Source organism: Rattus rattus, chromosome 3, assembly GCF_011064425.1.
Source record: "Rattus rattus isolate New Zealand chromosome 3, Rrattus_CSIRO_v1, whole genome shotgun sequence".
Lineage (NCBI taxonomy): Eukaryota > Metazoa > Chordata > Mammalia > Rodentia > Muridae > Rattus > Rattus rattus.
The window spans coordinates 98445937-98473001 of NC_046156.1; the positions used below are offsets into that span (position 1 = coordinate 98445937).

The 27065-nt window shown below is 37.5% G+C and overlaps 1 protein-coding gene across 3 annotated transcripts in view; it reads left to right on the forward strand.

Moving 5' to 3' along the window:
- Nbea (neurobeachin) overlaps positions 1–27065 on the forward strand; it is a 532117-nt gene that overhangs the window by 145353 nt on the left and 359699 nt on the right. Inside the window, exons 15-21 of one of the 3 annotated variants that reach the window (XM_032898369.1) lie at positions 3113–3175; positions 3373–3470; positions 4991–5083; positions 9930–10038; positions 24374–24455; positions 24669–24792; positions 25532–25724. In XM_032898369.1, the coding sequence (XP_032754260.1) occupies positions 3113–3175; positions 3373–3470; positions 4991–5083; positions 9930–10038; positions 24374–24455; positions 24669–24792; positions 25532–25724 (762 nt within the window). Of the gene's footprint in view, positions 1–3112; positions 3176–3372; positions 3471–4990; positions 5084–9929; positions 10039–24373; positions 24456–24668; positions 24793–25027; positions 25725–27065 lie in introns of those variants that run through there. The other 2 variants (XM_032898367.1, XM_032898366.1) reach the window with 2 other exon arrangements.

Genomic DNA, 27065 nt, shown 5'->3' on the forward strand with positions numbered 1-27065 from the left:
ATTTAAGTGATCCCAAAAGTTCCACCAGAGAACTACTAAAGCTGATAAACAACTTCAGCAAAGTGGCTGGGTATAAAATTAACTCAAATAAATCAGTAGCCTTCCTCTACACAAAAGAGAAACAAGCCGAGAAAGAAATTAGGGAAATGACACCCTTCATAATAGACCCAAATAATATAAAGTACCTCGGTGTGACTTTAACCAAGCAAGTAAAAGATCTGTACAATAAGAACTTCAAGACACTGAAGAAAGAAATTGAAGAAGACCTCAGAAGATGGAAAGATCTCCCATGCTCATGGATTGGCAGGATTAATATAGTAAAAAATGGCCATTCTACCAAAAAGCATCTACAGATTCAATGCAATCCCCATCAAAATACCAATCCAATTCTTCAAAGAGTTAGACAGAACAATTTGCAAATTCATCTGGAATAACAAAAACCCAGGATAGCTAAAACTATCCTCAACAATAAAAGGACTTCAGGGGAATCACTATCCCTGAACTCAAGCAGTATTACAGAGCAATAGTGATAAAAAACTGCATGGTATTGGTACAGAGACAGACAGATAGACCAATGGAACAGAATTGAAGACCCAGAAATGAACCCATACACCTATGGTCACTTGATTTTTGACAAAGGAGCCAAATCTATCCAATGGAAAAAAGATAGCATTTTCAGCAAATTGTGCTGGTTCAACTGGAGGTCAGCATGTAGAAGAATGCAGATCGACCCATGCTTATCACCCTGTACAAAGCTTAAGTCCAAGTGGATCAAGGACCTCCACATCAAACCAGACACACTCAAACTAATAGAAGAAAAACTAGGGAAGCATCTGGAACACATGGGCACTGGAAAAAAATTTCCTGAACAAAACACCAATGGCTTATGCTCTAAGATCAAGAATCACAAATGGGATCTCATAAAACTACAAAGCTTCTGTAAGGCAAAGGACAAAAGCGGCAACCAACAGATTGGGAAAAGATCTTTACCAATCCTACAACAGATAGAGGCCTTATATCCAAAATATACAAAGAACTCAAGAAGTTAGACGCAGGGGAAACAAATAACCCTATTAAAAAATGGGGTTCAGAGCTAAACAAAGAATTCACAGCTGAGGAATGCCGAATGGCTGAGAAACACCTAAAGAAATGTTCAACATCTTTAGTCATAAGGGAAATGCAAATCAAAAGAACCCTGAGATTTCACCTCACACCAGTGAGAATGGCTAAGATCAAAAACTCAGGTGACAGCAGATGCTGGCGAGGATGTGGAGAAAGAGGAACACTCCTCCATTGTTGGTGGGATTGCAGACTGGTACAACCATTCTGGAAATCAGTCTGGAGGTTCCTCAGAAAATTGGACATTGAACTGCCTGAGGATCCAGCTATACCTCTCTTGGGCATATACCCAAAAGATGCCCCAACATATAAAAAAGACACGTGCTCCACTATGTTCTTCGCAGCCTTATTTATAATAGCCAGAAGCTGGAAAGAACCCAGATGCCCTTCAACAGAGGAATGGATACAGAAAATGTGGTACATCTACACAATGGAATATTACTCAGCTATCAAAAACAACGACTTCATGAAATTCATAGGCAAATGGTTGGACCTGGAAAATATCATCCTGAGTGAGCTAACCCAATCACAGAAAGACATGCATGGTATGCACTCATTGATAAGTGGCTATTAGCCCAAATGCCTGAATTACCCTAGATGCCTAGAACAAATGAAACTCAAGACGGATGATCAAAATGTGAATGCTTCACTCCTTCTTTAAAAGGGGAACAAGAATACCCTTGGCAGGGAAGAGAGAGGCAAAGATTAAAACAGAGACTGAAGGGACACCCATTCAGAGCCTGCCCCACATGTGGCCCATATATATACAGCCACCCAATTAGACAAGATGGATGAAGCAAAGAAGTGCAGAAGTGTAGATCGCTCCTGAGAGACACAGCCAGAATACAGCAAATACAGGGGCGAATGCCAGCAGCAAACCACTGAACTGAGAACAGGACCCCCGTTGAAGGAATCAGAGAATGAACTGGAAGAGCTTGAAGGGCTTGAGACCCCATATGTACAACAATGCCAAGCAACCAGAGCTTCCAGGGACTAAGCCACTACCTAAAGACTATACATGGACTGACCCTGGACTCTGACCTCATAGGTAGCAATGAATATCCTAGTAAGAGCACCATTTCGAGGGGAAGCCCTGGGTCCTGCTAAGACTGAACCCCTAGTGAACTAGACTGTTGGGGGGAGGCGGCAATAGGGGAGGGTGGGGAGGCAACACCATAAGGAAGGGGAGGGGAGGGATGTTTGCCCGAAACCGGAAAGGGAATAACAGTTGAAATGTATATAAGAAATATTAAAGTTAATAAAAAAAAATAAATAAAAATAAAAATTAAAAAAAAAGAAATATTCAAGTTAATAATAAAAAAAAAGAATGGCTTTTCATGTTTCTCTACAAACTATAAAAGTACTACTTTTTGCACTTAGCTTTTTGGTAAAATTAAGATGGCCCATGTTAAGAGGTACGAATGTGCTAGAAGAGATGTGCCAGCTGAGACAGGGTGTGTGGGAAATAGCTTGGCAGAAAGACCATGTGGACTGGCATGTGTTCCATTTAGCTAGGATTGCTGTGCTCTGTCATGGAGGGCTTTTAAAAAGTAAAGTAGTTTAAAGGGAATACACAAGTAAAGCACAATACTACACAAAAGTGATCCACAACTCCTTGAGTTCCCAATATTTTAGGAAAGCAATAGATAACAAAAACATAGTAACATGAAATCGTCATAAAATACTAACTTCTTTTGTTGGGACAAAGTCTTATGTTATTCTAGCTGGCCTTGAACGAGCAGAGGTCTACCTACCTTTGCTTCCTGAGATCTGAATCTAAAGGCTGTGCTAGCACTCTTAACCTTAAGTTTTATCAGTTAGAATGTCTAAATAGTTACTTGTTAAACACAAAATAACATAGTATTTAAATTATGTACCATTGGGGGAATTTATTGCATTTCTATATCTGTTTACTTTTATGTCATTTATTTTGATGCCTTTCTTCAATGTCTCAATTTCTGACTTTAATTAACTAATGAAATATTTTTCATAGGATCGAGGCGTGAAAGAAGATGAACTTCAGAGTATATTAAATTATTTACTTACAATGCATGAGGTATAACATATTTTGTTCTTTCATTTTAATTATTTTATTCAAAGATTTTTGCAAATTTTTAACTAAATAGTTGTATTTCTTTTTTAAGTAAAATATGTTAAAATTCTATTTAATTTTTTTTATATTGAGGTTGTATCATTTCTCCATTTCATTTCTTTCCTTCAAAGCCTCTAATAGTTGTATTTCTTATTATGCAGGATGAAAACATTCATGATGTCTTACAATTGTTAGTGGCCCTAATGTCAGAACACCCAGCCTCCATGATACCAGCATTTGATCAAAGAAATGGAATAAGGTATGACCATAAGTGCAATGGTGTTAGTTATAAATTCTAGACCATTCCATATATGTGAAAATGGAGACAAGGGCAAAGCTGCCAGTTCTCCTGATCTTGAGGAGCTAGAGAACTGTGTTGACATGCTCTGAAGTATGAAACTAAATGATTTTAATTACTATAGTGCAGGCCTTGCATAGAAGGAAAAGCAGATTTATTTATTTTCTTCTTGGATATTTATGTTTTTACATTTCAAATGCTACCCCCTTTCCTAATTCCCCCTCTCCCATACTCCTTTCCCCTGCTTCTGTGAGGGTGCTCTCTCTCCCACCCACCAACTTCCACCTCAACACTCTGGCGTTCCTCTACACTGGAGAAACAAGTTTTCCCAGGACCAAGGGCTTCTCCTCCTATTGATGCCAGACAAGGCCGTCCTATGTTATATACGCAGCTGGAGCCATGGGTCCCCCCATTGTTTTTTTTTATGCAAGAGGACAATAAAGAACTTGGTGCATTTCACAAAATGAAGGTGTCAGAGAATTATGAAGAGAGAGAGCAACAGAGAAACAGAGAGACGGAGACACTCATAGACCAACCAGATTCAGTGATGCATATCTTGGTTATTATATAAAAGGAAAAAAACGAAGGTAGTAAGATCATCAGAAATGATCTTATTAGCTGCTGTTAGATATGATGCACTGAGGCAGGGGTGGTGCTGTTGCTATGAGAATTACATTTTTGAAAGGTAGTTTAGAACCAAAGACCAACATTAAAATAATTTGAAAAGTGACACTAGTTGTGGCAATTGTGAATTAATTATCAGTAGAGGAAGCATAGTTTCTTGATTAGAATGCTTATGAACTTAGAGCTATAATTTAGCTCTTAGAGATTTCTTTCAATTTTTTTTTGCACTCTCAGCAGAATGAACAAAACATAAAAAGAATAAATTCATTTAATTCTTGTTATTTTGTTTTACTTGTGGCACTGGGGCTCAAACCCACGGCATTACATGTGGGAGACAAAGCTTACCACTGAGGTCCATCTCCACACCCAATTTTATTGTTCTATTAACTGCACAGAAGAAGCCCTGGTATAATGCACCCCTGAACTGTGCATCTAATAATACGACATATTTGTATCTGTAAGGCCCGAAACTGTATTGTGATTAATACAGTGAACTTGAAGAGGTAAGTTAGGATCGTTAATACTTACATCCCATAGTAGCTTCCATCAATGGGTTTATATGTGATTTTTTCTCCTGCTGTAGTATTTCTGTGTTGTGACCCTGTCTTTCTCTAATATTAGCAATAATCTGACAGAGAAATAACAAGGTAGGTGTCTGCCTGTGCTTCACTTAGCAGTCAGAAATGGGATAAAGTCAACATGTTCATGTGTTAAAGGTCCTAAGAGAAGTGGAACTATGGTCTAAGTATGTATCCAGGAATTTCGTTCAATGCACTGGAAAGTAAGACTTGTATTTTGTAAAGTACTTTTTCATTTGTAATATTAGTTAGGTGCTTATAAGTTCATTTGTTTTTTAGGGTGATCTACAAATTATTGGCTTCTAAAAGTGAAAGTATCTGGGTCCAAGCGCTGAAAGTTCTGGGATATTTTTTGAAGCATTTAGGTCATAAGTAAGTTGATGTTTTCATAATGAATTACAGACATGACTATTGAAATTTTATAAGACTTATATTTCATTTTTAGCATATGAAAATTTAATAGTGTGCTATGGAAAATATAGAAATGATAAATGTCTTTCTAAAGTAATAGTTTACTAATAATAGATTATAGAACAAGACCACAATTCAATTAATATAGTTAATTTCTTGATTCTAGTGTAGATCCTTTTTGTATTTTAAGAATAAAATGAAATAGATTTATTAAAATGAAGTACACATCTGTATGAGTTAAATGAAAGAGGGAACAGTGAGTTAGTTCTCAGTAAATGTCGCCTGCACACTGACATGATAGTTTAAAGTGTTTCTTATCTAAAAGTGATCCCCATTGATAGTTTGTGATTGTATATCTTACAATAACACATTCCCCCAAATAAGTAGCATGGCTGACCATGTTGTCCAGAACATACTTATTCTTTTGTAAGCCTGCGTCTCAAGTGTTGCTGCCTGGTCCTTCCCCAAACCTTAGTAGAGAAGTGACCCTGGCCATATGTTGTCTAAAATGCACCTGTAGACTAAAAGCAAAAAGGATGCTGCCACAACATTTGTGAGCCTGCACGAAATTGTTTATGTGAACCATTCTTGGGAAAATTAATGAGAACAGAGTTCAGCCAAATCAGAATAAGTGGAAAATGCTAATTACTACTGGAAAACACTTAACAGAAAGAAATAAGAGGAAAAGTATAAGATAGTAGAAAGACCAAATTTTTCATCTTTTTATTGACCTAATAATGCAGAAATGATATAAGTAGGTAACTTGAGGAAGACTGAGACAAACAGGAGCAAGTCCAGAAATTAAAAGGATTTTCATAGAAGCCAGAATATGAAGTATTAGAAATATGCCCCAAAAATTGGATATTGAAAGAGAGAAGTCAAACTTAAGACTGTGAAATGCTGATTAAAAACGGAGTCTTATTTGCCATTTAGAAAGGTAAATAGTTTTACAAAAGTACAAAGTTTTCAAAATATTGAGTATTTGCATGGATAAAACCAAGAAGAATATATGTATAGTAGAACTCTTAAAAGTGAAATGTAACTTAAAACGAGGTCTGTATAACAATAGATATCACCTGTAAAAATAAATATTAAACATTTTAAATTCACCATTCTAAGATAAAAGTTACTGTTAATTGCAGAAGTAAAACTTGGTTCTGTTTATAAGTATAATTCTCAGATGACTGAGACAAATAGAGATTCAAAGAATGCACATAAATGCAAGGCAAAAAATAGTAAGAATTGTGACCTTTATATTTGACCTACTAGTATGCAAGCCAACCCCCCCCCAAAAAAAAACAACCCAAAAAACCAATAGTTGTGGATGAAGTATATTTTATAATGTTGAAGATTATGGAATCAATAATAAAATAAAATTTAGAACCACTCTTAATTTAAAGCTCTAAGACAGACTGATCATGTGTTTCAGTCTGCAAAAGTCAAAAGGAAATGTGTCTGAATAAGATGAGCATGACATACCTTCACAGACACAGGAAACATTGTTAGTGGTTTAGTAGATATCAATGAAAAGTTCTAAAATATTGAAACAAACTGACATTTTTCTTATGGGCTTGAAGTAACTTGAAGCTAGAACACAATCTACAAATTAATAGTAATGATCTCTAAATATTTAAAAGCAATGGCTCAGCAGTTAAGGTCCCAGCCTCTCTCCTGAGGACCCAGTTCCTTTCTAGCACTCACACATTGGTTTACCACCATATGTAACTGCAGTTCCAGAGGTTCCAGTGCTCGCCTTGAGCACTATTTGCGCATGACTCTCAAACATGCATGCAGCTAAAACACCTATGCACATAAAATAAATGCTTAGAGTCTATCTATCTATCTATCTATCTATCTATCTATCTATCTATCTATCTATCTATCTATCTATCATCTGTCTATCTATCTATCCATCTATCCATCCATCTATCCATCCATCCATCCATCTAATCTATCTATCTACCTAGAAAAGGAAGTAAGGAAAGAATGGTGATACAGAATATTTTAGAACAAAACAGTCTCACAAATGAACTGCATGAATGCAGAGAAAGGGAAGTAGTAATTAATGATCCCAAAACATCAGAGATTTTGAATGCTGATTTTTAAGTAAAAAAATTACAAATTATAATCTAAATTTCTAGAAAATAAAATAATGTAAATATATTATATGTGAAAATAATTTCCTTCCAATATCTAATACTTCCGGGAAACACCATTTTGTTCTTTATGCCTGGAATCCTATAGGCTGGTATCCTGGTATCTGTAACACTGTTGAACACAGCAGAATGATTTATAGCACTGTGCATCATGCTTTAGGGTATGTCGTGTATTGGACTGTAGAACTGTAAAGGTGTTAAGAAACTCTTGGACTAAACAAACCATGCCTCAGACAAAAACAGACTTAAATTAGATTAATGAGCAACAGAAACTGAGCTTGAGAAACTTGCAAGAAACTTGAAGGATGAATCTTATAAATAGCCTCTGGCCTAAAAGCATATCACAAAGCATATCTGAAGATAATCGAACCACATGAAAATAAAACCAGAACATAAGATGGCAGTTGAATTCTTACAGATTCCTATTGGAAGGGAGAGTCTCCAACCATGTTCTAAGTTTTTGTAGTTCTTAAGAAGAAGAAAAGTAACCTAGCCTTTAGCCTGGTATTCTCATACTTCGATGTGGACTTCGGCAGAGGAGGACCATGTTTCTACTTGGCACTGTGTTGGGGCTTCCTAATAACATTAATTACGGTTAAGTAACGGAAGCAATCCAAAGTCCATCAGCTGGAGGTTCAATGAATGTGAGCTCTCTCTCTCTCTCTCTGTCTCACACGCACATGCACACGCGCACACACACACACGCGCGCGTGCACACACACACACACACACACACACACACACACAAGCTACTCCGTGGTGTGATAGAATGGGCCTTCTAAATACAATCCTCAGAAGAATCCATGTGCACACAGCTGTGCATTGTAGGGTTCATCTTTGGGGATGTCTGCAGTGAAGCTTTATGGTTACTTGGGACTAGTATTGAGTATCAACGGAACCAGAGGAACTCTGAGAACAATGAACATGAAAGCATAAGACACCGTGGAGCTGCTTAGAGCACTCACTCCATTATATATGTGCAAAGCAGATTGGATAGTGTATGTATTGTGACAGCAGAGGTAGTAAAAATATTCGAAAAGAAAGTTTTAAAACTCTTAGAAATTGTTCTTAATTTTCAAATCTAAAGCACACAGCCAAGTAAATAAAATTGGTGATTGAGATAAAGGTGCTTTATAAGATACCGTTTTTAAAAAAGAAGACTCAGAATGAAAGATAAAATTTTGATTTTAAACATATATTTTATAAATGTAAGTTATAAGTTTATAAATGTAAATTTATGATTGTGCAATTGTGAAGACAAGTATATAAGGAAAAGTCATTGCAGAGGTTATCAGACTTGTTAATAAACTGGAGGAATGTAAAATTTCCTTTAATTCTCATTAATCTGACCATCTTAAAAACTTTTGATTTAATAGATGTTGGCAAGAATGTACATCATTGGAAATTTTACAATTATTGAGGAAATAATATATCGGTATACTGATGTTGGGAAACAGTTTTTTAAAAAGTCTTATGCTGTATGACTCTGTTCTTTTTAATGAAGGAGACTATTACTTAGGTATACAGATGTCCATACAGCGTTACTGCTAATAGATACCAGAGCCAACCTGAAAGAATATAAGCAGGAGAAAAGATAATATAAATAAATATATTCATACACTGACATGAAATTCAACCACTCATTTTTAGGAATATAATTTAATGACTTTAAATTACCTTTGAAATCTTAATACAATCCATAAAGTTGTGAAAGGAGACAGTGTACAGAATCATTTACTTAAATTTCAGAAAAATTCAGAAATAGAGTTACAAATTTAGAAATGTATGCCCCTCTAATAGAATTGTGAACACAGCCATGGAAATCAGAAACAAAGGTTATGTCATCAGTTACTCCTGAACACAAGGAAACTGGATCACTGATAGACACACCATTTTGTGACTTCCTTCTGTTACACAATTTCTTCTTTTTAAAAAATAGTTCTTACACTGGGGAGGCGGCTCAGTCAGTAACGCGCCTGTCCCACAAACGTGAGGATGTGTGTGACTGCAGTGTTGTAGGGCTGGGACAGAGGTAGCTCTGTCGCCTTGTAGACCAGTGACGTCAGGCAAGGACCAAGTGCTTGCATAGAAGAGCCTACAGGGGCCATGTTCCATTCACACCAGAACATGAGGGAAACACTGAGGTTCGTGGAAGAAAATAGAGCAGAGCTGCCCTGACCTGAGGGCACTTGCAGACCTAGCACTGCTGGGATGGAGGACTCTTCTCTATGACTCCAGTATTGAGTGCACATGGGCACTTTACCATCTTTTTGATTGTTTTTAAGTTAAGATTTGTTACAGACCATATTACAGACTTGGAATTATGTGTTCCATGTGTTAGGGTTGTAAATCTAAAAACCTTTTAGGTAATTATTAGAATCTAGAAGTAATAACTCCCAATTATCACATATGGTTATATAACTTGAATATGTCTCATATTTTAATTGTATGGAGAAATTTCTTGAGAACTTTTTAAACAAAGTTGGATATTAGCAGATAGCTGTGTTATAAACTTTTGCTTCTTTTTGTAAAGATTGATAAAACAATTAATTGTATGATTCTGTATCTGTGTGGTTTTTTTTTTTTTTTAGTGCAATCATGTGATCATAGACTCCACTGTATGTTATAGTGTTTATCTCCATTCTCTCCAGGCGAAAAGTTGAAATTATGCATACGCATAGTCTCTTTACTCTTCTTGGAGAAAGGCTGATGCTGCATACAAACACTGTGACTGTCACTACATACAACACACTTTATGAGGTAAAGTAGAAAAAAAACCAACCTGATGAAAATTCTTAGTGTATATGTAAAACTCCTTTTCTATGTGATGGGCATCACTTCTTACACCAGTTAACATCCTAGCCACTACAGATAAGGATGGACAGGGTGCTGGTTGGCTTTTGTCAACTTGTCACAAACCTACACATATCTGGAGAAATGGAATCTTTTTGAGCAAAGGCCTAAGATTGTGCTGTGGGAACACTCTTGATTAATGATTGGTATGTAAGTTCCTAGGAAGTTTCTAGGCCACTGTGATCAGTGTCACCCCTGGGCAGGTAGTTCTGTGTACTGACAATTTGGGAATTTTAGTTTCTTTAAAAATACACATAAATATTATAAGACTATGTTCTCGTTTTAATCTCGGGTGTAGGAATGGGGCTATTTCAGATTGTTCACAGCAGTTTGCCTGTTGCAGAAGCAAGATATTGGCAAGAGCAGATAGTTTATGTGACTGTGGAATGTTTGGAATTCTGGAGAGTTTTCCGAGGGTATGTAAATGCTAGGTTCCTGAGAGGCATGGTAGGCTATTGGTTGGTCAGTTGTTGATTGGTTGCTGCTGGTTGTTACTGGTCAAGGTTTGTTAAGTGGTAATGCACAAAGAAGACAAAAGAAGAAATTAGATATCCTGACAGCAAAGCTGAAACTTAACCCAAGGAATTTGACACCCTAATCAGCAGTAAGTAGTCTAACAATAGCATTGCTCTCTTTCCTTTCTATCCTTTTTTCTTTCTATTTAGAGCTAAAAGGTTCAAAGGGTGGAAGAAAAGGGGTGGGAAAGGGTGGAAGAAAGAAGAACCCACAAAGTAGCCAAAGTCTGGCTACAGCCCTGGGCTGTGTAAAACGTAAGCAGGCTGAGCATACAGTGGAGCACCCAGTAAGCAGCCTTCCTCCATGTCCCTCCCTTCAGTCCCTGCCTTGAATTCCTCCTGGCTTCCCTCAGAGATGGAGAGTCACCTAACAATTATAAGATGAAATATACCCTTTCTTCCCCAAGTTGCTTTTGGTCATGATTTTTGTTACAACAAAAGAAACCCTAAGACAAACACATAGCTTATATTTTCCTTCTTTTGAAAACACTGCCACATGTAATTGTTTTGTAGTGTCCTGTGCTGGTTTAAGGACTTTTCTTTGAGTCTAGGCTTTCTTGTTTGTTTCATAGTCTTTCCACATAGACACATTCACACATACTGTGAATATTAGCTTTACCCCCACATCCTGTTCTCTTTCTCCCTTCTACTGTACGATAGTTATCTACCTTAAGATAGAGTTGACACTGAAAGTGTAAACAAGAACCATTCGTAAAACTGATGTCTTGAATTGTGTTAAAATCTCATCATTTAAATAGAAGCCATTCTCAGCCCTTCTAAGAAAGTGTCTTAATCAGTATTCTATTGGGAAGAGACACCATGACCAAGGCAACTCTTTTTAAAGAAAGGATTTAATGGGAGACTTGCCTAGAGTTTCAGAGAGCTTCTCCATTGTCATCATGGTAAGGAGCACGACTGCATGCCAAAGCAGTAGCTGAGAGTATTGCAGGCAGAGAGGGTTGACACCGCCTGGTGGCTTTTGAACTTTCAGTGTCCTACCCTTGTGACACACCTTATCTGACAAGGACACACGTATCCCAACAAGGCCATACCTCCCAACCTTCCCAAACAATTTACCAGCTGGGCAAAGCAAATATATTAGCTTATGGGAACCATTCTCATTCAGATTGCCACGCAAAGTACTCTGCATGTATACGCCTTACAAAAGCAATAATAAAAGCATTTTTAAAAAATATTTAAAGTAGTATTTTATTTGTACAAATTTAGTTTGATTCATGCTTACAGAAAACAAAATTGTTCAGATGTTTTCTTCTTAGCCTTTTTTTATTGGATTTTTTAAATTTACATTTCAAATGTTATTCCTTTTCCCAGACATAAGCCCTTTATCTCATCCCCCTTTCCTTTTTCTATAAAGATGTTCCCCTCCCTATCCACTCCCCCTTCCAACCCTCCCCCAACATTCCCCTACACGGGGGAAGGGAGGCAACCTTGGTAGGACCAAGGCTTCTCCTCCTACTGATGTCCAACAAGGCCATCCTCTGCTACATATGCAGCTAGAGCCATGGGTCAGTCCATGTATAGTATTTGGATAGTGGTTTTGTCCCTGGGAGCTCTGGTTGTTTGGCATTGTTGTTCTTACGGGGTTGCAAGCCCCTTCAGATCTTTCAATCCTTTCTCTAATCCCTCCAACGGGGGTCCCATTCTCAATTCAGTGGTTTGCTGCTAGCATTCACCTCTGTATTTGACATGCTTTGGCTATGTCTCTCAGGAGAGATCTATATCTGGTTCCTGTCAGCATGCCCTTCTTAGCTTCATCAATCTTATCTAGTCTTGGTGGCTGTATATATATATGGGGCACATGTGGGGCAGGCTCTGAATGGCCGTTCCTTCAGTCTATCATCCAAACTCTGCCTCCATATCCCCTCCTATGATTATTTTTGTTCCCCCTTTTAAGAAGGAGTGGGAGCATCCATATTTTGGTCATCCTTCTTCTTGAGCTTCATGTGGTCTGTGTATTGTATCTTGGGTGATTCGAGTTTTGGGGCTAATGTCCACTTATCAGTGAGTGCATACCATGTATGTCTTTCTGTGACTGGATTATCTCACTCAGGATGATATTCTATAGTTAATCCATTTGCCTATGAATTTCATAAAGTCATTGTTTTTGATTCCTGAGTAGTATTCCATTGTGTAGATGAAAAACATTTTCTGTATCGATTCCTCTGTTGAAGGACTTCTGGGTTCTTTCCAGCTTCTGGCTATTATAAATAAGGCTGCTATGAACATAGTGAAGCATGTGTCCTTGTAGTATGTTGTATGTATCTTTTGGGTATATGCCCAGGAGAGGTATAGCTGTGTTCTCAGGCAGTTCAATGCCCAATTTCCTGAGCAACCTCCAGACTGATTTCCAGAGTGGTTGTACCAGTCTGCAATCCCACCAACAATGGAGGAATGTTCCTCTTTTTCTACATCCTCACCAGCATCTATTGTCACATGAGTTTTTGATCTTAGCTATTCTGACTAGTGTGAGGTGAAATCTCAGGGTTGTTTTGATTTGCATTTTCCTTATGACTAAGGATGTATGTATTGAAGATAGTCAAAAGCAAACTAATATATGAAATGTAAAATTTAGATGAGATGTAAATTTCAGCGTTCATGTGTAGTTTTCCTGGCTGGATGCTGATAGGTTTTGACACTCCCTGCAGCAGACTTTGCACTATTGCCTGGTATACCATACTGCAGTAACTTAATAGTGATTCACATGACACTTGACTAATAAGTCTTACTTTAATTTTATTTTTTTTAAATAATAGTGTGTTTCTGTCATTTCCAAATAGAAAAACATTATTTTTAAACTCACAATTTTAAGAGACAATGGATTGTGGATTCTTCGTTATTGATTTAACCAGGAAGACTTTGTGTCTCTTACATGCAGGCTGTCTGTAGGTATGCCAAAATGTTCATCAAATTATTAAGCTGAGAAAAGCATCTTTTGAGAAATAGAAAAGACATATATTGTCACTGCAGATATTTTTGTAGATTTCAAAATAATAGCAGGCAAGTTATAATTCTCTTTTTCATGTAAACTATGGGCCATATTTCGTTCCATTTCAGATTTTTGACAGTTCTCAAATGGAATAGTTTGAATGTGTTCAGTGTCCTTAAGTAGAATTGCCTGGGAATCTAAATGTATGCAAATATAGTCTTGAATGACTTTGCAGTCTTATGACCCTAGCCAGTAGGTATTATGAGAACATCGCCCATATCATTCTAGTTTTGCTGACCTTGCACTACTGTAAGAGAAAAATGTAACTCCTCTCTGCTGTTATCAAACAGCATTGGTTTACTCATTGTGATTTATGAAGAAAGCTCACATGCATTCATTATAAACACATGAAATAAAATATACCCCTATGCCGCTATTACTACTCAAAAGTATAAGATTCTCTTTCACAAGGCAACTTTTATAGAGTGTCATATACACAGCCCTCAGGCCTTTTAATGTTTAATAATATATATTGCTGATATATCTTTTCATTACAATATATTGATTTATAGGTAGCAAAGGTATTCATTTCTGGTAATGAGACAGTGAAAGTATGTAGGGTGCATGGGTTATATGATTTTCAGAAGCAACAGTGGGTAGCTATCTCAAATGGACTGTATCCTAGTAACACTGCACACAGTGACATCCTGATTGCTGCTTTATGCCATCTTTTCCCACCTGACCTCATGGGCAGATGGAGAAGTGGGTAAGATCTTGATCTGTCTGTTTTACTGTTTCTGAATTTAACATGTTACCTTTTGTCAGTTATACCACAAATTGCTTGATTGCCAGGCTCTATCAACTACCAGTTTCCATGTATGGAGGTTTCTGTTTCTAAGATGTACATACAGAGGTGAATAAAAACCCATTGAGTGAAATGCACTGTGCAGTGTGCTGCAGTACCTTTGTATTCTCATTTGTGTTTTCAGATACTATCTGATGCTGCATTTCATCAGAATAGTACCTTTCATTGGGTACTTCTTAGAATATGATCCCTCGCAAATGCTGTGTTTGTTACGTCAGGTCTTAAAACCAGCATATGGTTACTGATACTTTTATTGCCTCTTAAAACAGACATACTGAGACTCACAGATTAAAAAATTTGCTCCAGGAAATAGCACTAACGTATGCTCGTGAAATAGGTAGATAACAAGCACCTAAGAGGAAAAAATTAGCAAATTTGCCTTCCATCTGTAACATGAAAGTTCTCCTTTGAATCAGATCCTTGCTCAGTGTCGAATCTGATGTCTGATATTGATGGATTTTGTTTGTGTCTTCATCTTCTCACCTATTTATTGCTTTGACTTATGATGCTTCTCTGGGTTTTTTTTTATTTAACCTTTCGTGTATTTATTTAGCACTTACCTGTGTTCTGTTGTTCATTGTCCAAATGGGTCTCATTTTTTTTTTTTATGAATAGCCTATGCTACCTCACTTTTTTCTTTCATTTTTTTCTTTTTATATTTTTTATTAGATATATTTCTTTACTTACATTTCAAACTTTATTCCCCTTCCCGGTTTCCTGTCCATAAGCCCTATTCCCTCCCTTACTCCTCCCCCATATGGGTACACTCCCTATACACCCCCCTTATTGCTCCCCCCACATTCCCCTGCACTGGGGGTCCAACCTTGGCAGGACCAAGGGCGTCCCCTTCCCCTGGTGCCCCAACAAGGCTATTCTCTGCTACATATGCAGTTGGAGCCCTCAGTCAGTCCATGTATAGTCTTTGAGTAGTGGTTTAGTCTCTGGAAGCTCTGGTTGGTTGGCATTGTTGTTCTTAGAGGGTTGCAAGCCCCTTCAGCTCTTTCAATCCTTCCTCTAATTTCCCCTAAGGGGGTCCTATTCTCAGTTCAGTGGTTTGATGCTAGCATTGACCTCTGTATTGGACATGCTCTGGATGTGTCTCTCAGTAGAGATCTATATCTGGTCCCTTTCAGCATGCATTTTTTAGCTTCATCAATCTTATCTAGTTTTGGTGGCTGTATATATATGGGCCACATGTGGGGCAGGCTCTGAATGGCTGTTCCTTGAGTTGCTTCTCTAAACTTTGCTTCCATATCCTCGCCTACGGATATTTTTTCCCCTTTTAGGAAGGAGTGGGTGCCAAGCAACCAGAGCTTCCAGGGACTAAGCCACTACCTAAAGACTATACATGGACTGACCCTGGACTCTGACCTCATAGGCAGCAATGAATATCCTAGTAAGAGCACCAGTGGAAGGGGAAGCCACGGTCCTGCTAAGACTGAACCCCAGTGAACTAGACTGTTGGGGAGGGGGCAATGGGGGAGGGGGTGGTGAGGGAACACCCATAAGGAAGGGAGGGGGGGGGATGTTTGCCGAAACCGGGAAAGGGAATAACACTCGAAATGTATATAAGAAATACTCAAGTTAATAAAAAAAAAAAAAAAAAAAAAAGAAGAAGAAGGAGTGGGAGTATCCGCATTTTGGTTATCCTTCTTCTTGAGCTTCCTGTGGTCTATGGATTGGATCTTGGGTAATTCAAGCTTTTTGGCTAATATCCACTTATCAGTGAGTGCATACCAAGTGTGTTTTTCTGTGATTATGTAACCTCACTCAGGATGATATTTTCTACTTCATTCCATTTGCCTATGAATTTCATGAAGTCATCGTTTTTAATAGCTGAGTAATACTCCATTGTGTAGATGTACCACATATTCTGTATGCATTCCTCTGTTGAAGGGCATCTGGGTTCTTTCCAGCTTCTGGCTATTATAAATAAGGCTGCTATGAACATAGTGGAGCATGTGTCTTTGCTGTATGGTGGAGCATCTTTTGGGTATATGCCAAAGAGAGGTATAGCTGGGTCCTCAGGTAGTTAAATGTCCAATTTACTGAGGAACCTCCAGACTGATTTCCAGAGTGGTTGTACCAGTCTGCAATCCCACCAACAATGGAGGAGTGTTTCTCTTTCTCTACATCCTCACCAACATCTGCTGTCACCTGAGCTTTTTACCTTAGCCATTCTTACTAATGTGAGGTGGAATCTCAGGGTTGTTTTAATTTGCATTTCCCTTATGACTAAGGATATTGAACATTTCTTTTGGTGCTTTTTGGCCATTCGATAATCCTCAGCTGAAAATGTTTTGTTTAGCTCTGTACCCCATTTCTTAATAGGGTTATTTGGCTCTCTGGAGTCTAACTTCTTGAGTTCTTTGTATATTTTGGATATTAGCCCTCTATCAGTTGTAGGATTGGTAAAGATCTTTTCCCAATCTTTTGGTTGCTGTTTTGTCCTAATGACAGTGTGTTTTGCTTTACAAAAGCTTTGCAATTTTATGAGGTCCCGTTTGTCGATTCTCGATTTTAGAGCATGAGCCGTTGGTGTTTTGTTCAAGAAATTTTCCCCAGTGTCCTTGTGTTCGAGACTATTCCCCACTTTTTCTTCTATTAATTTGAGTGTATCTGGTTTGATGTGGAGGTCCTTGATCCACTTGGACTTAAACTTTGTACATGGTGATAAGCATGGATTGATCTGCATTCTTCTACATGCTGACCTCCAGTTGAACCAGCACCATTTGTTGAAAATGCTCTCTTTCTTCCATTGGATGGTTTTAGCTCCTTTGTCAAAGATCAAGTGTCTACAGGTGTGTGGGTTCATTTCTGAGTCTTCAATTCTTTCCACTGATCTATCTGTCTGTCTCTGTACCAATACCGTACAGTTTTTATGACTATTGTTCTATAATACTGCTTGAAGTCAGGGATGGTGATTCCCCCGGGAGTTCTTTTATTGTTGAGAACAGTTTTTGCTATCCTGTTTTTTTTGTTATTCCAAATGCATTTGCAAATTGCTCTTTCTATCTCTATAAAGAATTGAGTAGGAATTTCGATGGGGATTGCATTGAATTTGTAGATTGCTTTTGGCAAAATGATTATCTTTACTATATTAATCCTGCCAATCCATGAGCATGGAAGATCTTTCCATCTTCTGAGATCATCCTCAATTTCTTTCGTCAGAGACTTTAAGTTCTTGCCATAGAGATCTTTCACTTGCTTGGTTAAAGTCACACCGAGGTATTTTATATTATTTGGGACTATTGTGAAGGGTGTCATTTCCTTAATTTCTTTCTGAGCCTGTTTATCCTTTGAGTAGAGGAAAGCTACTGATTTTTTTTTTGAGTTAATTTTATACCCTGACACTTCTCTGAAGTTGTTTATCAGGTTAAGCAGTTCTCTGGTAGAACTTTTGAGGTCGCTTAAGTACAGCATCATATCATCTGCAAATAGTGATATTTTGATTTTTTTTCCCTTCCAATTTGTATCTCTTTGACCTCCTTTCACTGTCTGATTGCTCCCTTGAGTAAGTAGGGAAAGAGTGGGCAGCCTTGTCTAGTCCCCGATTTTCGTGAGATTGCTTCAAGTTTCTCTCCAGTTAGTTTGATGTTAGCTACTGGTTTGCTGTATATGGCTTTTACTATGTTTAGATATGGACCTTGAATTCCTGATCTTTCCAGGACTTTTATCATGAAGGGGTATTGAATATTTTCAAATGCTTTCTCAGCATCTATGTGGTTCTTATCTTTGAGTTTGTTTATATAGTGGATTACATTGATGGATTTTTCATATATTAAACCATCCCTGCATCCCTGGGATGAAGCCTACTTGATCATGATGGATGATCGTTTTGATGTATTCTTGGATTTGGTTTGCATGAATTTTATTGAGTATTTTTGCATCAATATTCATAAGGGAAATTGGTCTGAAGTTCTCTTTCTTTGTTGGGTCTTTGTGTGGTTTTGGTATAAGAGTAATTGTGGCTTCATAGAAGGAATTTGGTAGTGCTCTGTCCGTTTAAATTTTGTGGAATAGTTTGGACTGTATTGGTATGAAGTCTTCTTTGAAGTTCTGATAGAATTCTGCGCTGAACCCATCTGGTCCTGGGCACTTTTTGGTTGGGAGACTTTTAATAACTGCTTCTATTTCTTTAGGAGTTATGGGGTTATTTAAATGATTTATTTGTTCCCGAATTAACATTGGTACCTGGTATCTGTCTAGAAAATTGTCCATTTCCTCTAGATTTTCCAATTTTGTTGAATATAGGCTTTGGTAGGATCTGATGATTTTTTGAATTTCCTCCGATTCTGTTATGTCTTCCTTTTCATTTCTGATTTTGTTAATTTGGACATACTTTCTGTGGCCTCTGGTTAGTCTGGCTAACGGTTAATCTATCTTGTTGATTTTCTCAACGAACCAGCTCCTGGTTTTGTTGATTCTTTGTATAGTCCTTTGCGTTTCTACTTGGTTGATTTCAGCTCTGAGTTTGATTATTTCCTGCCTTCTACTCCTCTTGGCTTCATTTATTTCTTTTTGTTCTAAAGCTTTTAGGTGTGCTGTCACGCTGCTGACATATGCTCTCTCCTGTTTCTTTTTGCAGGCACCCAGAGCTATGACCTTTCCTCTTAGTACCACTTTCATTGTGTCCTATCAGTTTGGGAATATATTTTCATTTTCATTAAATTCTAAAAAGTCTTTAATTTCTTTCTTTATTTCTTCCTTGACCAAGTTGTCACTGAGTAGAACATTGTTCAACTTCCATGTATATGTGGGCTTTCTGTCATTATTGTTGTTATTGAAGACCAGTCTTAGTGTATGGTCATCTGATAGGATGCTTGGGATTATTTCTATCTTCCTATATCTGTTGAGGTCTGTTTTCTGACCGATTATATGGTGAATTTTGGACAAGGTTCCATGAGGTGCTGAGAAGAAGTTATATCCTTTTGTTTTAGGATGAAATGTTCTATAAATATCTGTTAAATCCATTTGGGTCATAACTTCTGTTAGTTTCTCTATGTCTCTGTTTAATTTCTGTTTCCATGATCTGTCCAGTGATGAGAGTGGGGTGTTGAAATCTCCTACTGTTATCGTGTGTGGTACAATATGTGCTTTGAGCTTTAGTAACGTTTCTTTTATGTACGTAGGTGCCCTTGCATTTGGAGCATAAATATTTAGGATTGATAGTTCATCTTTGTGGATTTTTCCTTTGAAGAATATGATGTGTCCTTCCTTGTCTTTTTTAATGACTTTTAGTTGAAAATTGATTTTATTTGATATTAGAATGGCTACTCAAGCTTGCTTCTTCCGACCATTTGCTTGGAAAGTTGTTTTCCAGCCTTTCTCTCTGAGGTAGTGTCTGTCTTTGTCTCTGAGGTGTGTTTCCTTTATGCAGCAAAATGCTGGTTCCTCTTTACATATCCAGTCTGTTAATACATGTCTTTTTATTGGGTAATCGAGTCCGTTGATGTCAATAGATATTAAGGAATAGTGATTGTCCCTTCCTGTGATTTTCGTTGTTAAAGGTAGAATTATGTATGGTTTTCTCTCTTGTGGTTTCATTGCAAGGAAATTATATTCTTGCTTTCTGTAAGGTGTAGTTTCTCTCCTTGTGTGGGAGGTTTCCATTTATTATCCTTTGTACGGCTGTATTTGTAGAAAGATATTGTGTAAATTTGGTTTTGTCATGGAATATCTTGGTGTGCTCTCTTCTCCATGGCATTGGGTCTTATCTGTGCTTTTCAACATTTACTTTATGTGTCTTTCTGTCCCTCTTCTTGTTTTCAGTTATTATTGACAATAGAATCAAAGATCAGTATATTTAGTGAATTCTTACAAGGAAATAATGGTGCAATGTAACATAATATTTAAATTTGGAAATGGATGGCTCTGGTCCTAAAACTAGAACATACCATGTTCATGTGCACACTTGCATTTCTTTCAGACTTCCATAGAGTGGCCCACTGGTAAATACAGCAACCAAACATCTGTCTAGGTTTTTCTCCTTGAATTCAGGTTTGAGTCTGTATTTAAGTTCTTACTAAACAAATTCAAGCTGTTCCTGACTATTAGAATCTGAAGTGGGAATGAAAACATCTGCTCTCTCTAATCAGTTAGTCACTATGTATGGTTTCCAGTATACTGAATGAATAGAATAACTTTTGAAGGACTCCGAGTTATTAATAAGTCATTTATAAAGGTGGAGTTAATGTGAGTGCACTGAAAGTGAGTAAGAATGTCTGCTGGTTTGCCCTCCTGATCCTACTCTGCAGTACAAGTCTGTTCGCCTAGGATTTACTCAGCACTGCCCACAGGCAAGTTGAAGTGTGCAGCTGTGTTTGAATGAGCTGCTGTTTCTAGGTCATCACAGTTTAAAGATTGCATCATTTGGGGCTTCTGTCATGTGTTTCAAACAAGCTAAACTCATGATGGAATTTTATCAGTTATACTAATCATGATATTTAAGTCAATATTCTAAAAGTTCTATTGGAATAAAAATTATTTCATGTGACTTTAAAACTTTTATATTTGAGATGATTTGTATATGAAACAGTGACTATTGAACTATAAAATCAGGCTTTTTTACCAAGTTTCTTTTCATTACTTTAGCTCTTTCAATTTTCATACATGTTTATAATGCATTCTGGTTTACCCCTTCCCCCTATTTCTTCTCACCCTTCCTTTTCAATGTCTTTACTTACCTGTTCTTTTCCCAGGATAGTGATCTTTGCTTTTATTTTGTGGCCCATTTAGCTTTATGAGGGCCATCTTTGTTACCTCAGTATTAGGATTTGCTTTTGGAGCCTGATGGAGTCACAGTCGTAGGGCATAACTGATGGCAGTGACACACACACACACACACACACACACACACACACACACACACACACACACCCTCTGAATCTGTCAGTAGGTATCTTAGTTAATTTTGTTTCTGTTTTCTGCTTCTGTTCCATGACTGAGGCAACTTATAGAAGAAAGTTTATTGAGGGCTTACAGTTTCAGATAGTGAGTCCATGGTCATCATGGTGTCCCATGACATCAGGCAGGAAGGTGGGCATAGCGCTGGACCAGTAGCCAAGAACTAGCATACTTATCCACATGTAGAAGGTAAACAGCTAACTGGGAATGGCATGAGTTTTTGAAACTTCAAAGCCCACTTCCAGTAACACACCAACTTTAACAGAACCACACCTAATTCTTCCCACACTGTTTCACCAACTACTGACCAAGTGTTCAAACATATGAGCTTGTGGGAGCCACTCTTATTTAAACCATCACAGAAGGAAATAGTTCCTTAGGGAGCGTCCCCTTGAGTACTTGCCTGGCTGTTGATGCATCTGTTTGCAGCCCAAGTACAGCCATTCATAGTTGTTGGAAGCTCATGATTTCTCTAAGGGTAGAGTTTCTCACCCTTTCCCCCATCTTCAGGCTTGGGAGGAGGCTGTCGGTGTCTTGTTTAGGTTTGACCACTTGTCTCTCTCCTATTCTTAGCACTTGAGTATATGGGAGTCTCTGCATTTACCATCACTCTTCGGAAAGAACTTCTCTACTTAAAGCTGAGAGTGTTAATTGCCTATGGATACAAACATAATTTAATGGGCAATTGGATGCAGTGTCAATTTAGTTAATCAGCAAAATTAAATAACCTCCTCAGGCCCATGAACTCCTTTGCCATGGGGTTTTGAACAGGTTCACAAAACCACCTATAGATTTTCTCTTATGGCCAGTGTGCTTAATTGTCCTCATGACAATCCTGACACTGCTGTACAAGTGCTCTAGTCAACATCAGATAAGTTATGAGGCAATGAAAATGTCTTATATCTGTTAAAATCAAACAACAAGAACAAAAATGACAAAGATGTTCTATCTCCAGTGAGCAATGGGAGTCAATAAATCACAAAGGAACATTAGACTAAAATCTTTCAATAAAACAAGAAATACAAAATAATTATGAAATAAAATAAAGTTTAATGTTTAACACTGCACTTTTATGTATATCTTTTCAACACTAGATTTATAAAATTACCTCTGTGCATAGAGTTCAGTCTTTACCTACTCTTTCCAACACAACTGCCACCTGTTACATGTGGCTTCACTGAAAATGTTGAACGCATATAGAATTCATGGGGCTCCTCCATCCACTTCTGTACATGCCTCATATAAAGTCAGTAAGCAGATTCAGGGACCCCTGAATCCTAACTGCCATGAAAAGGTTTATACCTATATCCATTTCTCCCTCTTTATGCACACTATTTCCTTCCCTCTTAAAATCTCACATAGGTTCTTAATGACAGTTTACTATGTTTTATTGCTTCATAGAGGCATGCATTTATGCCTGTCTGCAGAACATTAATTAAGTAAATTGATGCTAGAAATGTAGCTGCACTTAACAACTGTTCCCACCTCCAAACATGAAGCAGTGTGTGGGCACACAACTGCTTCTTAACAAATGCTGAAGTCACTTCCTAAATATATTGTATAAACCTTTCATCTGTGAGTACATTACAGTCGTGAAAGTGCTTCCCACAGGAACCCTGCAGTCTTCATAGCAGGTTTATGGATATGCCCCACCATTACAATACAGTGTCACATGAACAGAGCAGAGCTTTTAGATAGGACAGAAAAATCAGCAAATTCTGTTTCCTGTAAAATGCAACTTGTTCTCTGTGCTTGAGAAAGGTTTGAAAACTCTCATCATAGGGGAACATGGCCTGGTGTTTTCCTCGCAAGTATCATCATATTTATAACAACGATGATCTAGAATCTTATATTTTGGGCTTTTGGGGAAAATTGGTATAGAAACCCTTTTTAGGAATGAACCAGTCACTGTTTTTTGGTATATGTTATCCTAAGAGATTTTTTTATTTCACATGGCAGCTCATGTAGCCATTTGTGTTTAGAATCCACTGTTAGGAAAGCATTCTGACACTGTTTATGTTACCACTGTTCATTGTTAAGGAATGGGTGCAGGTGGTTCTACCCAGTATTTATCACTGAAGTAATAATAGACCAGTGTCCGATTTCAATTCTATAATTTTTGGTATCTATATCTCATCTATGTAAATTTTCTGCCCTCTGTTGAGTCCAAGAAAAAAGCAAAAGAAGTCTCTTTTCCTCAGAAGTCATCATCCCTGTATCTGCACTTAATTCTCTCCAGTGTGCTTTACCTTACTGCTCTGCATAGCCAGTCTCAAAACTAACACTGATTCTTTTTTGCCTCTCTTACGGTATTGATTTTGTGTTGAACTGTTTTTTAAAAGAGTATTGAGAGTTTAATGTTAGCTGTAAGTGGAGTTCATCTCGTTTTGTGCATATAGAGAGACAGGTAGCTAGATGTAACAATGAGACAAGTATGGTTAAACCTAGACTACGTGAGCAGCCACACACATTCACTATCTGTACGTGACTGAGTTATCCATTCTGTCACACAATGACTCCTGATGCGTGTTAGCTCCTGGTGCTAAGCATGGACAATAACCAAAATGTCTGGTTTTTCTTGAGGGTTTTAAGCCTATATTTTAGTCAAAATTAGAAACATAAATTTTAGATTTCTTTTCTGTATGAGGCGTAAGTTTGTTAACAGTTACTGATTTTTTTAAGTTAACATAAAACATCAAATATTTATAATTCATAACAAGGGTGTCTTAAAAGTGCATAGTGAAAGCATATTTCAAACCGAGCAAATTTAATATTAGCTAATTATTCTTTCCTTCTATAGATAAGGTATCTGGCCTTTGTCTTTATAAGTAAATTTTGAGGTAAATAGACTTTAGAGTTTAAGTACATAAGTAACTTTAGAAAGTTCTTTTGTGAGAGTATTTCCTTTGATTTAAAGTTATTGAAAATCTTTGACAGATTCTTTACTAAAGCTATATTGTGTGGATGATTTTTTTTCTCTAAACAAAGTTCAAATTCTTCATCTTTCAGATCCTGACGGAGCAAGTCTGTACTCAAGTTGTGCATAAACCACACCCAGAGCCAGACTCTACAGTGAAAATTCAGAACCCAAGTAAGCAGATGCCACTCTTCACTGCTATGTGGTAGTTATTTGGTGCCGTGTGGGACTAAATCAGACCTTTCCTTAACTGTATTCCTTCTGGGGTCCCCATCTTAGGACAGTTACAACTCTACTGTCAGAGCTAAGCATTGAGTTGAAAATTAGTGAATGTGGTGTGTCTTAGTTATATTTTTAAGTTTTAATTCAGATTTTGTTTGTGTATAGTGATTCTTAAGGTGGTGGCAACCTTGTTAAAGAACTCAACACCAAGTGCAGAACTGATGGAAGTCCGTCGGTTGTTCTTATCTGACATGATTAAACTTTTCAGTAATAGCCGTGAAAATAGAAGGTAAGCAGCCTGGTTTTTATCCTAGCTGAATATTTTTTATGTTCTTTATTTTTCATTCACTTTTGAATATAAAATTCAAATATGTAGTTATGGTCTCTTAAATCATTTTAAGAAGGAATGTGATTCTTAGATTTAATTTATTTCATCATATTTTTATCAGTTGTGTATGCTTTTATTTAGTTGTCCTAATATGTGTGTATGTATATATATATGTATATATATATGAATATACAGATAAACACTTTTGTACTTAGCATGTAGTCACTATCCCTCATACCTATCTGTCAGCAACAGTGTCATTAATCCTCAGTGTGTTGGGTTTGTTCACATTCAGCGGTGTTTTCCTGCCGTGCATTTAAGTTTCCTCAGCTCAGACATGATGTATAGTCTGAGTCCATGGATTTGTGTCTGTGGTCATTTCCTAAGTTTCTAACAAATTTTATGTATTGTGTGTGAAGCACTGTGGTGCCTATAGAGCAAATTGAGTGCATTTTGAAGATTAGTAGTGCATTAGTGCTGAGAAAATTCAGAAACAAAAACTGTATCTGGCCAGGAGAGTTGGAAGTGATTTTGATTTATAATTCAATTTTTCTAATAAAGCAAGAAATTGATAGAGGTTATAGAATATAGAATGCAGAGAATAATAGTGTAGTCAGGTTATATTTTCATAATTTTATTTAAGTTTTAAAGTAGTAAATTATAATTATGGTATTTTTAATGAGCTCTCTTTTCTTCTTAGATGTTTATTGCAGTGTTCAGTGTGGCAGGATTGGATGTTTTCTCTTGGGTATATCAATCCAAAAAGTTCTGAGGAACAGAAGATTACTGAGATGGTCTACAACATTTTCCGGATTCTTTTGTATCATGCAATAAAATATGAGTGGGGAGGCTGGAGAGTCTGGGTGGATACACTCTCAATAGCCCATTCTAAGGTAACAGGGACCTATCATGTTCTGTCATTGAAGTTTCAGCAAGGGAGTAAATGGCTATAAACTGTCATCTGGTGCCACCTGGTGGACATTCTCAGTCATGGCTCATTCCTCTATCCTGATTTTGACTTGGTACTTTTTCTGCCCTTTGGTGAAACTATAGAGCCTGAAGGTGGTTTAAGATCAGTTAACTAATGAAGTTTGTAAATTAGGAATTTTGTTTTAATAACAAAAATTAAAGTGTCTGTGTGAGGGGTGGGATGGGGGTGGTGTGTGTGTGTGTGTGTGTGTGTGTGTGTGTGTGTGTGTGTGTGTGTGTGTACACATATGTATATGCTGAGTCTGTGGAAGCCAGAAGATGATTTCTGGGAGTTGGTTCTCTCCTTACACTTATAGGTTACAGGGATTGAACTCAGGTCTTTAGACTTGGTGGCAAACACCTTCCCTAATGAGCCATCTCATGTTCTCTTAATTTGGAATTTTACTATATATGTTTATAGCAGGCATGAGGGCCAGTTGTTTTTTTTAACTAAACCATACTTAATTCTTAGAAGTATGTTTTATGAAATAGTAGCTGAATTGTACTTTTTTTTTTTTCGGAGCCGAGCACCGAACCCAGGGCCTTGAGCTTGCTAGACAAGCTCTCTACCACTGAGCTAAATCCCCAACCCTTGAGTTGTACTTTTAAAGATGTTTTTGAAGTAACCTTATTCCTTTTTTTCTAAAATGAATAATAAATTCATTCAAAAGGGGCGTGGCTGAGCAGATAAAGTGCTTTTCATAAAAACATAAGGACTTGAATTTGGAGCCCCGTCATGGCTACACACACTTCACCCTCTGTGCTGGAGAGCAGGATGGGTAGATCTCAAGAGCTCTCAGGCCAGCCAGTCACTCTAGCCAGAACCACGTATCCCAAGTCAGTAAGAAATGCTGTCTCAAAAAATGAGGCGCCCAAGGTAACTGAGGAAGGCATCTTAGTGTCAGTGACAGTGACAGATAGATAATTTGTTTTAATTCAGTGTCTATTTGGCTCTGGGTGGCCTGGAACTTGCTATGTACACTAACATTTGAGACTGGTCTCAATTCACACAGGCCACTCTGCTTCTGTCTTCCTAGTATTGGGATTAAAGGTGTGCACCTTTAATAATATTTTTAACTGTGTTGTGGTAGTTAGTGTTCTGTTGCTATGAAGATACATCATGACCAAGGTAACACTTACAAAAGAAAGCATTTAATTTGAGGCTTGCTTACAGTTTCAGAGTTGAGTTCATTATCATTGAGGGGAGCATGGTGGCAAGCAGGCAGGCAGGCAAGGTGCTGGAGAAGGAGCTGAGGGAGAGCTAC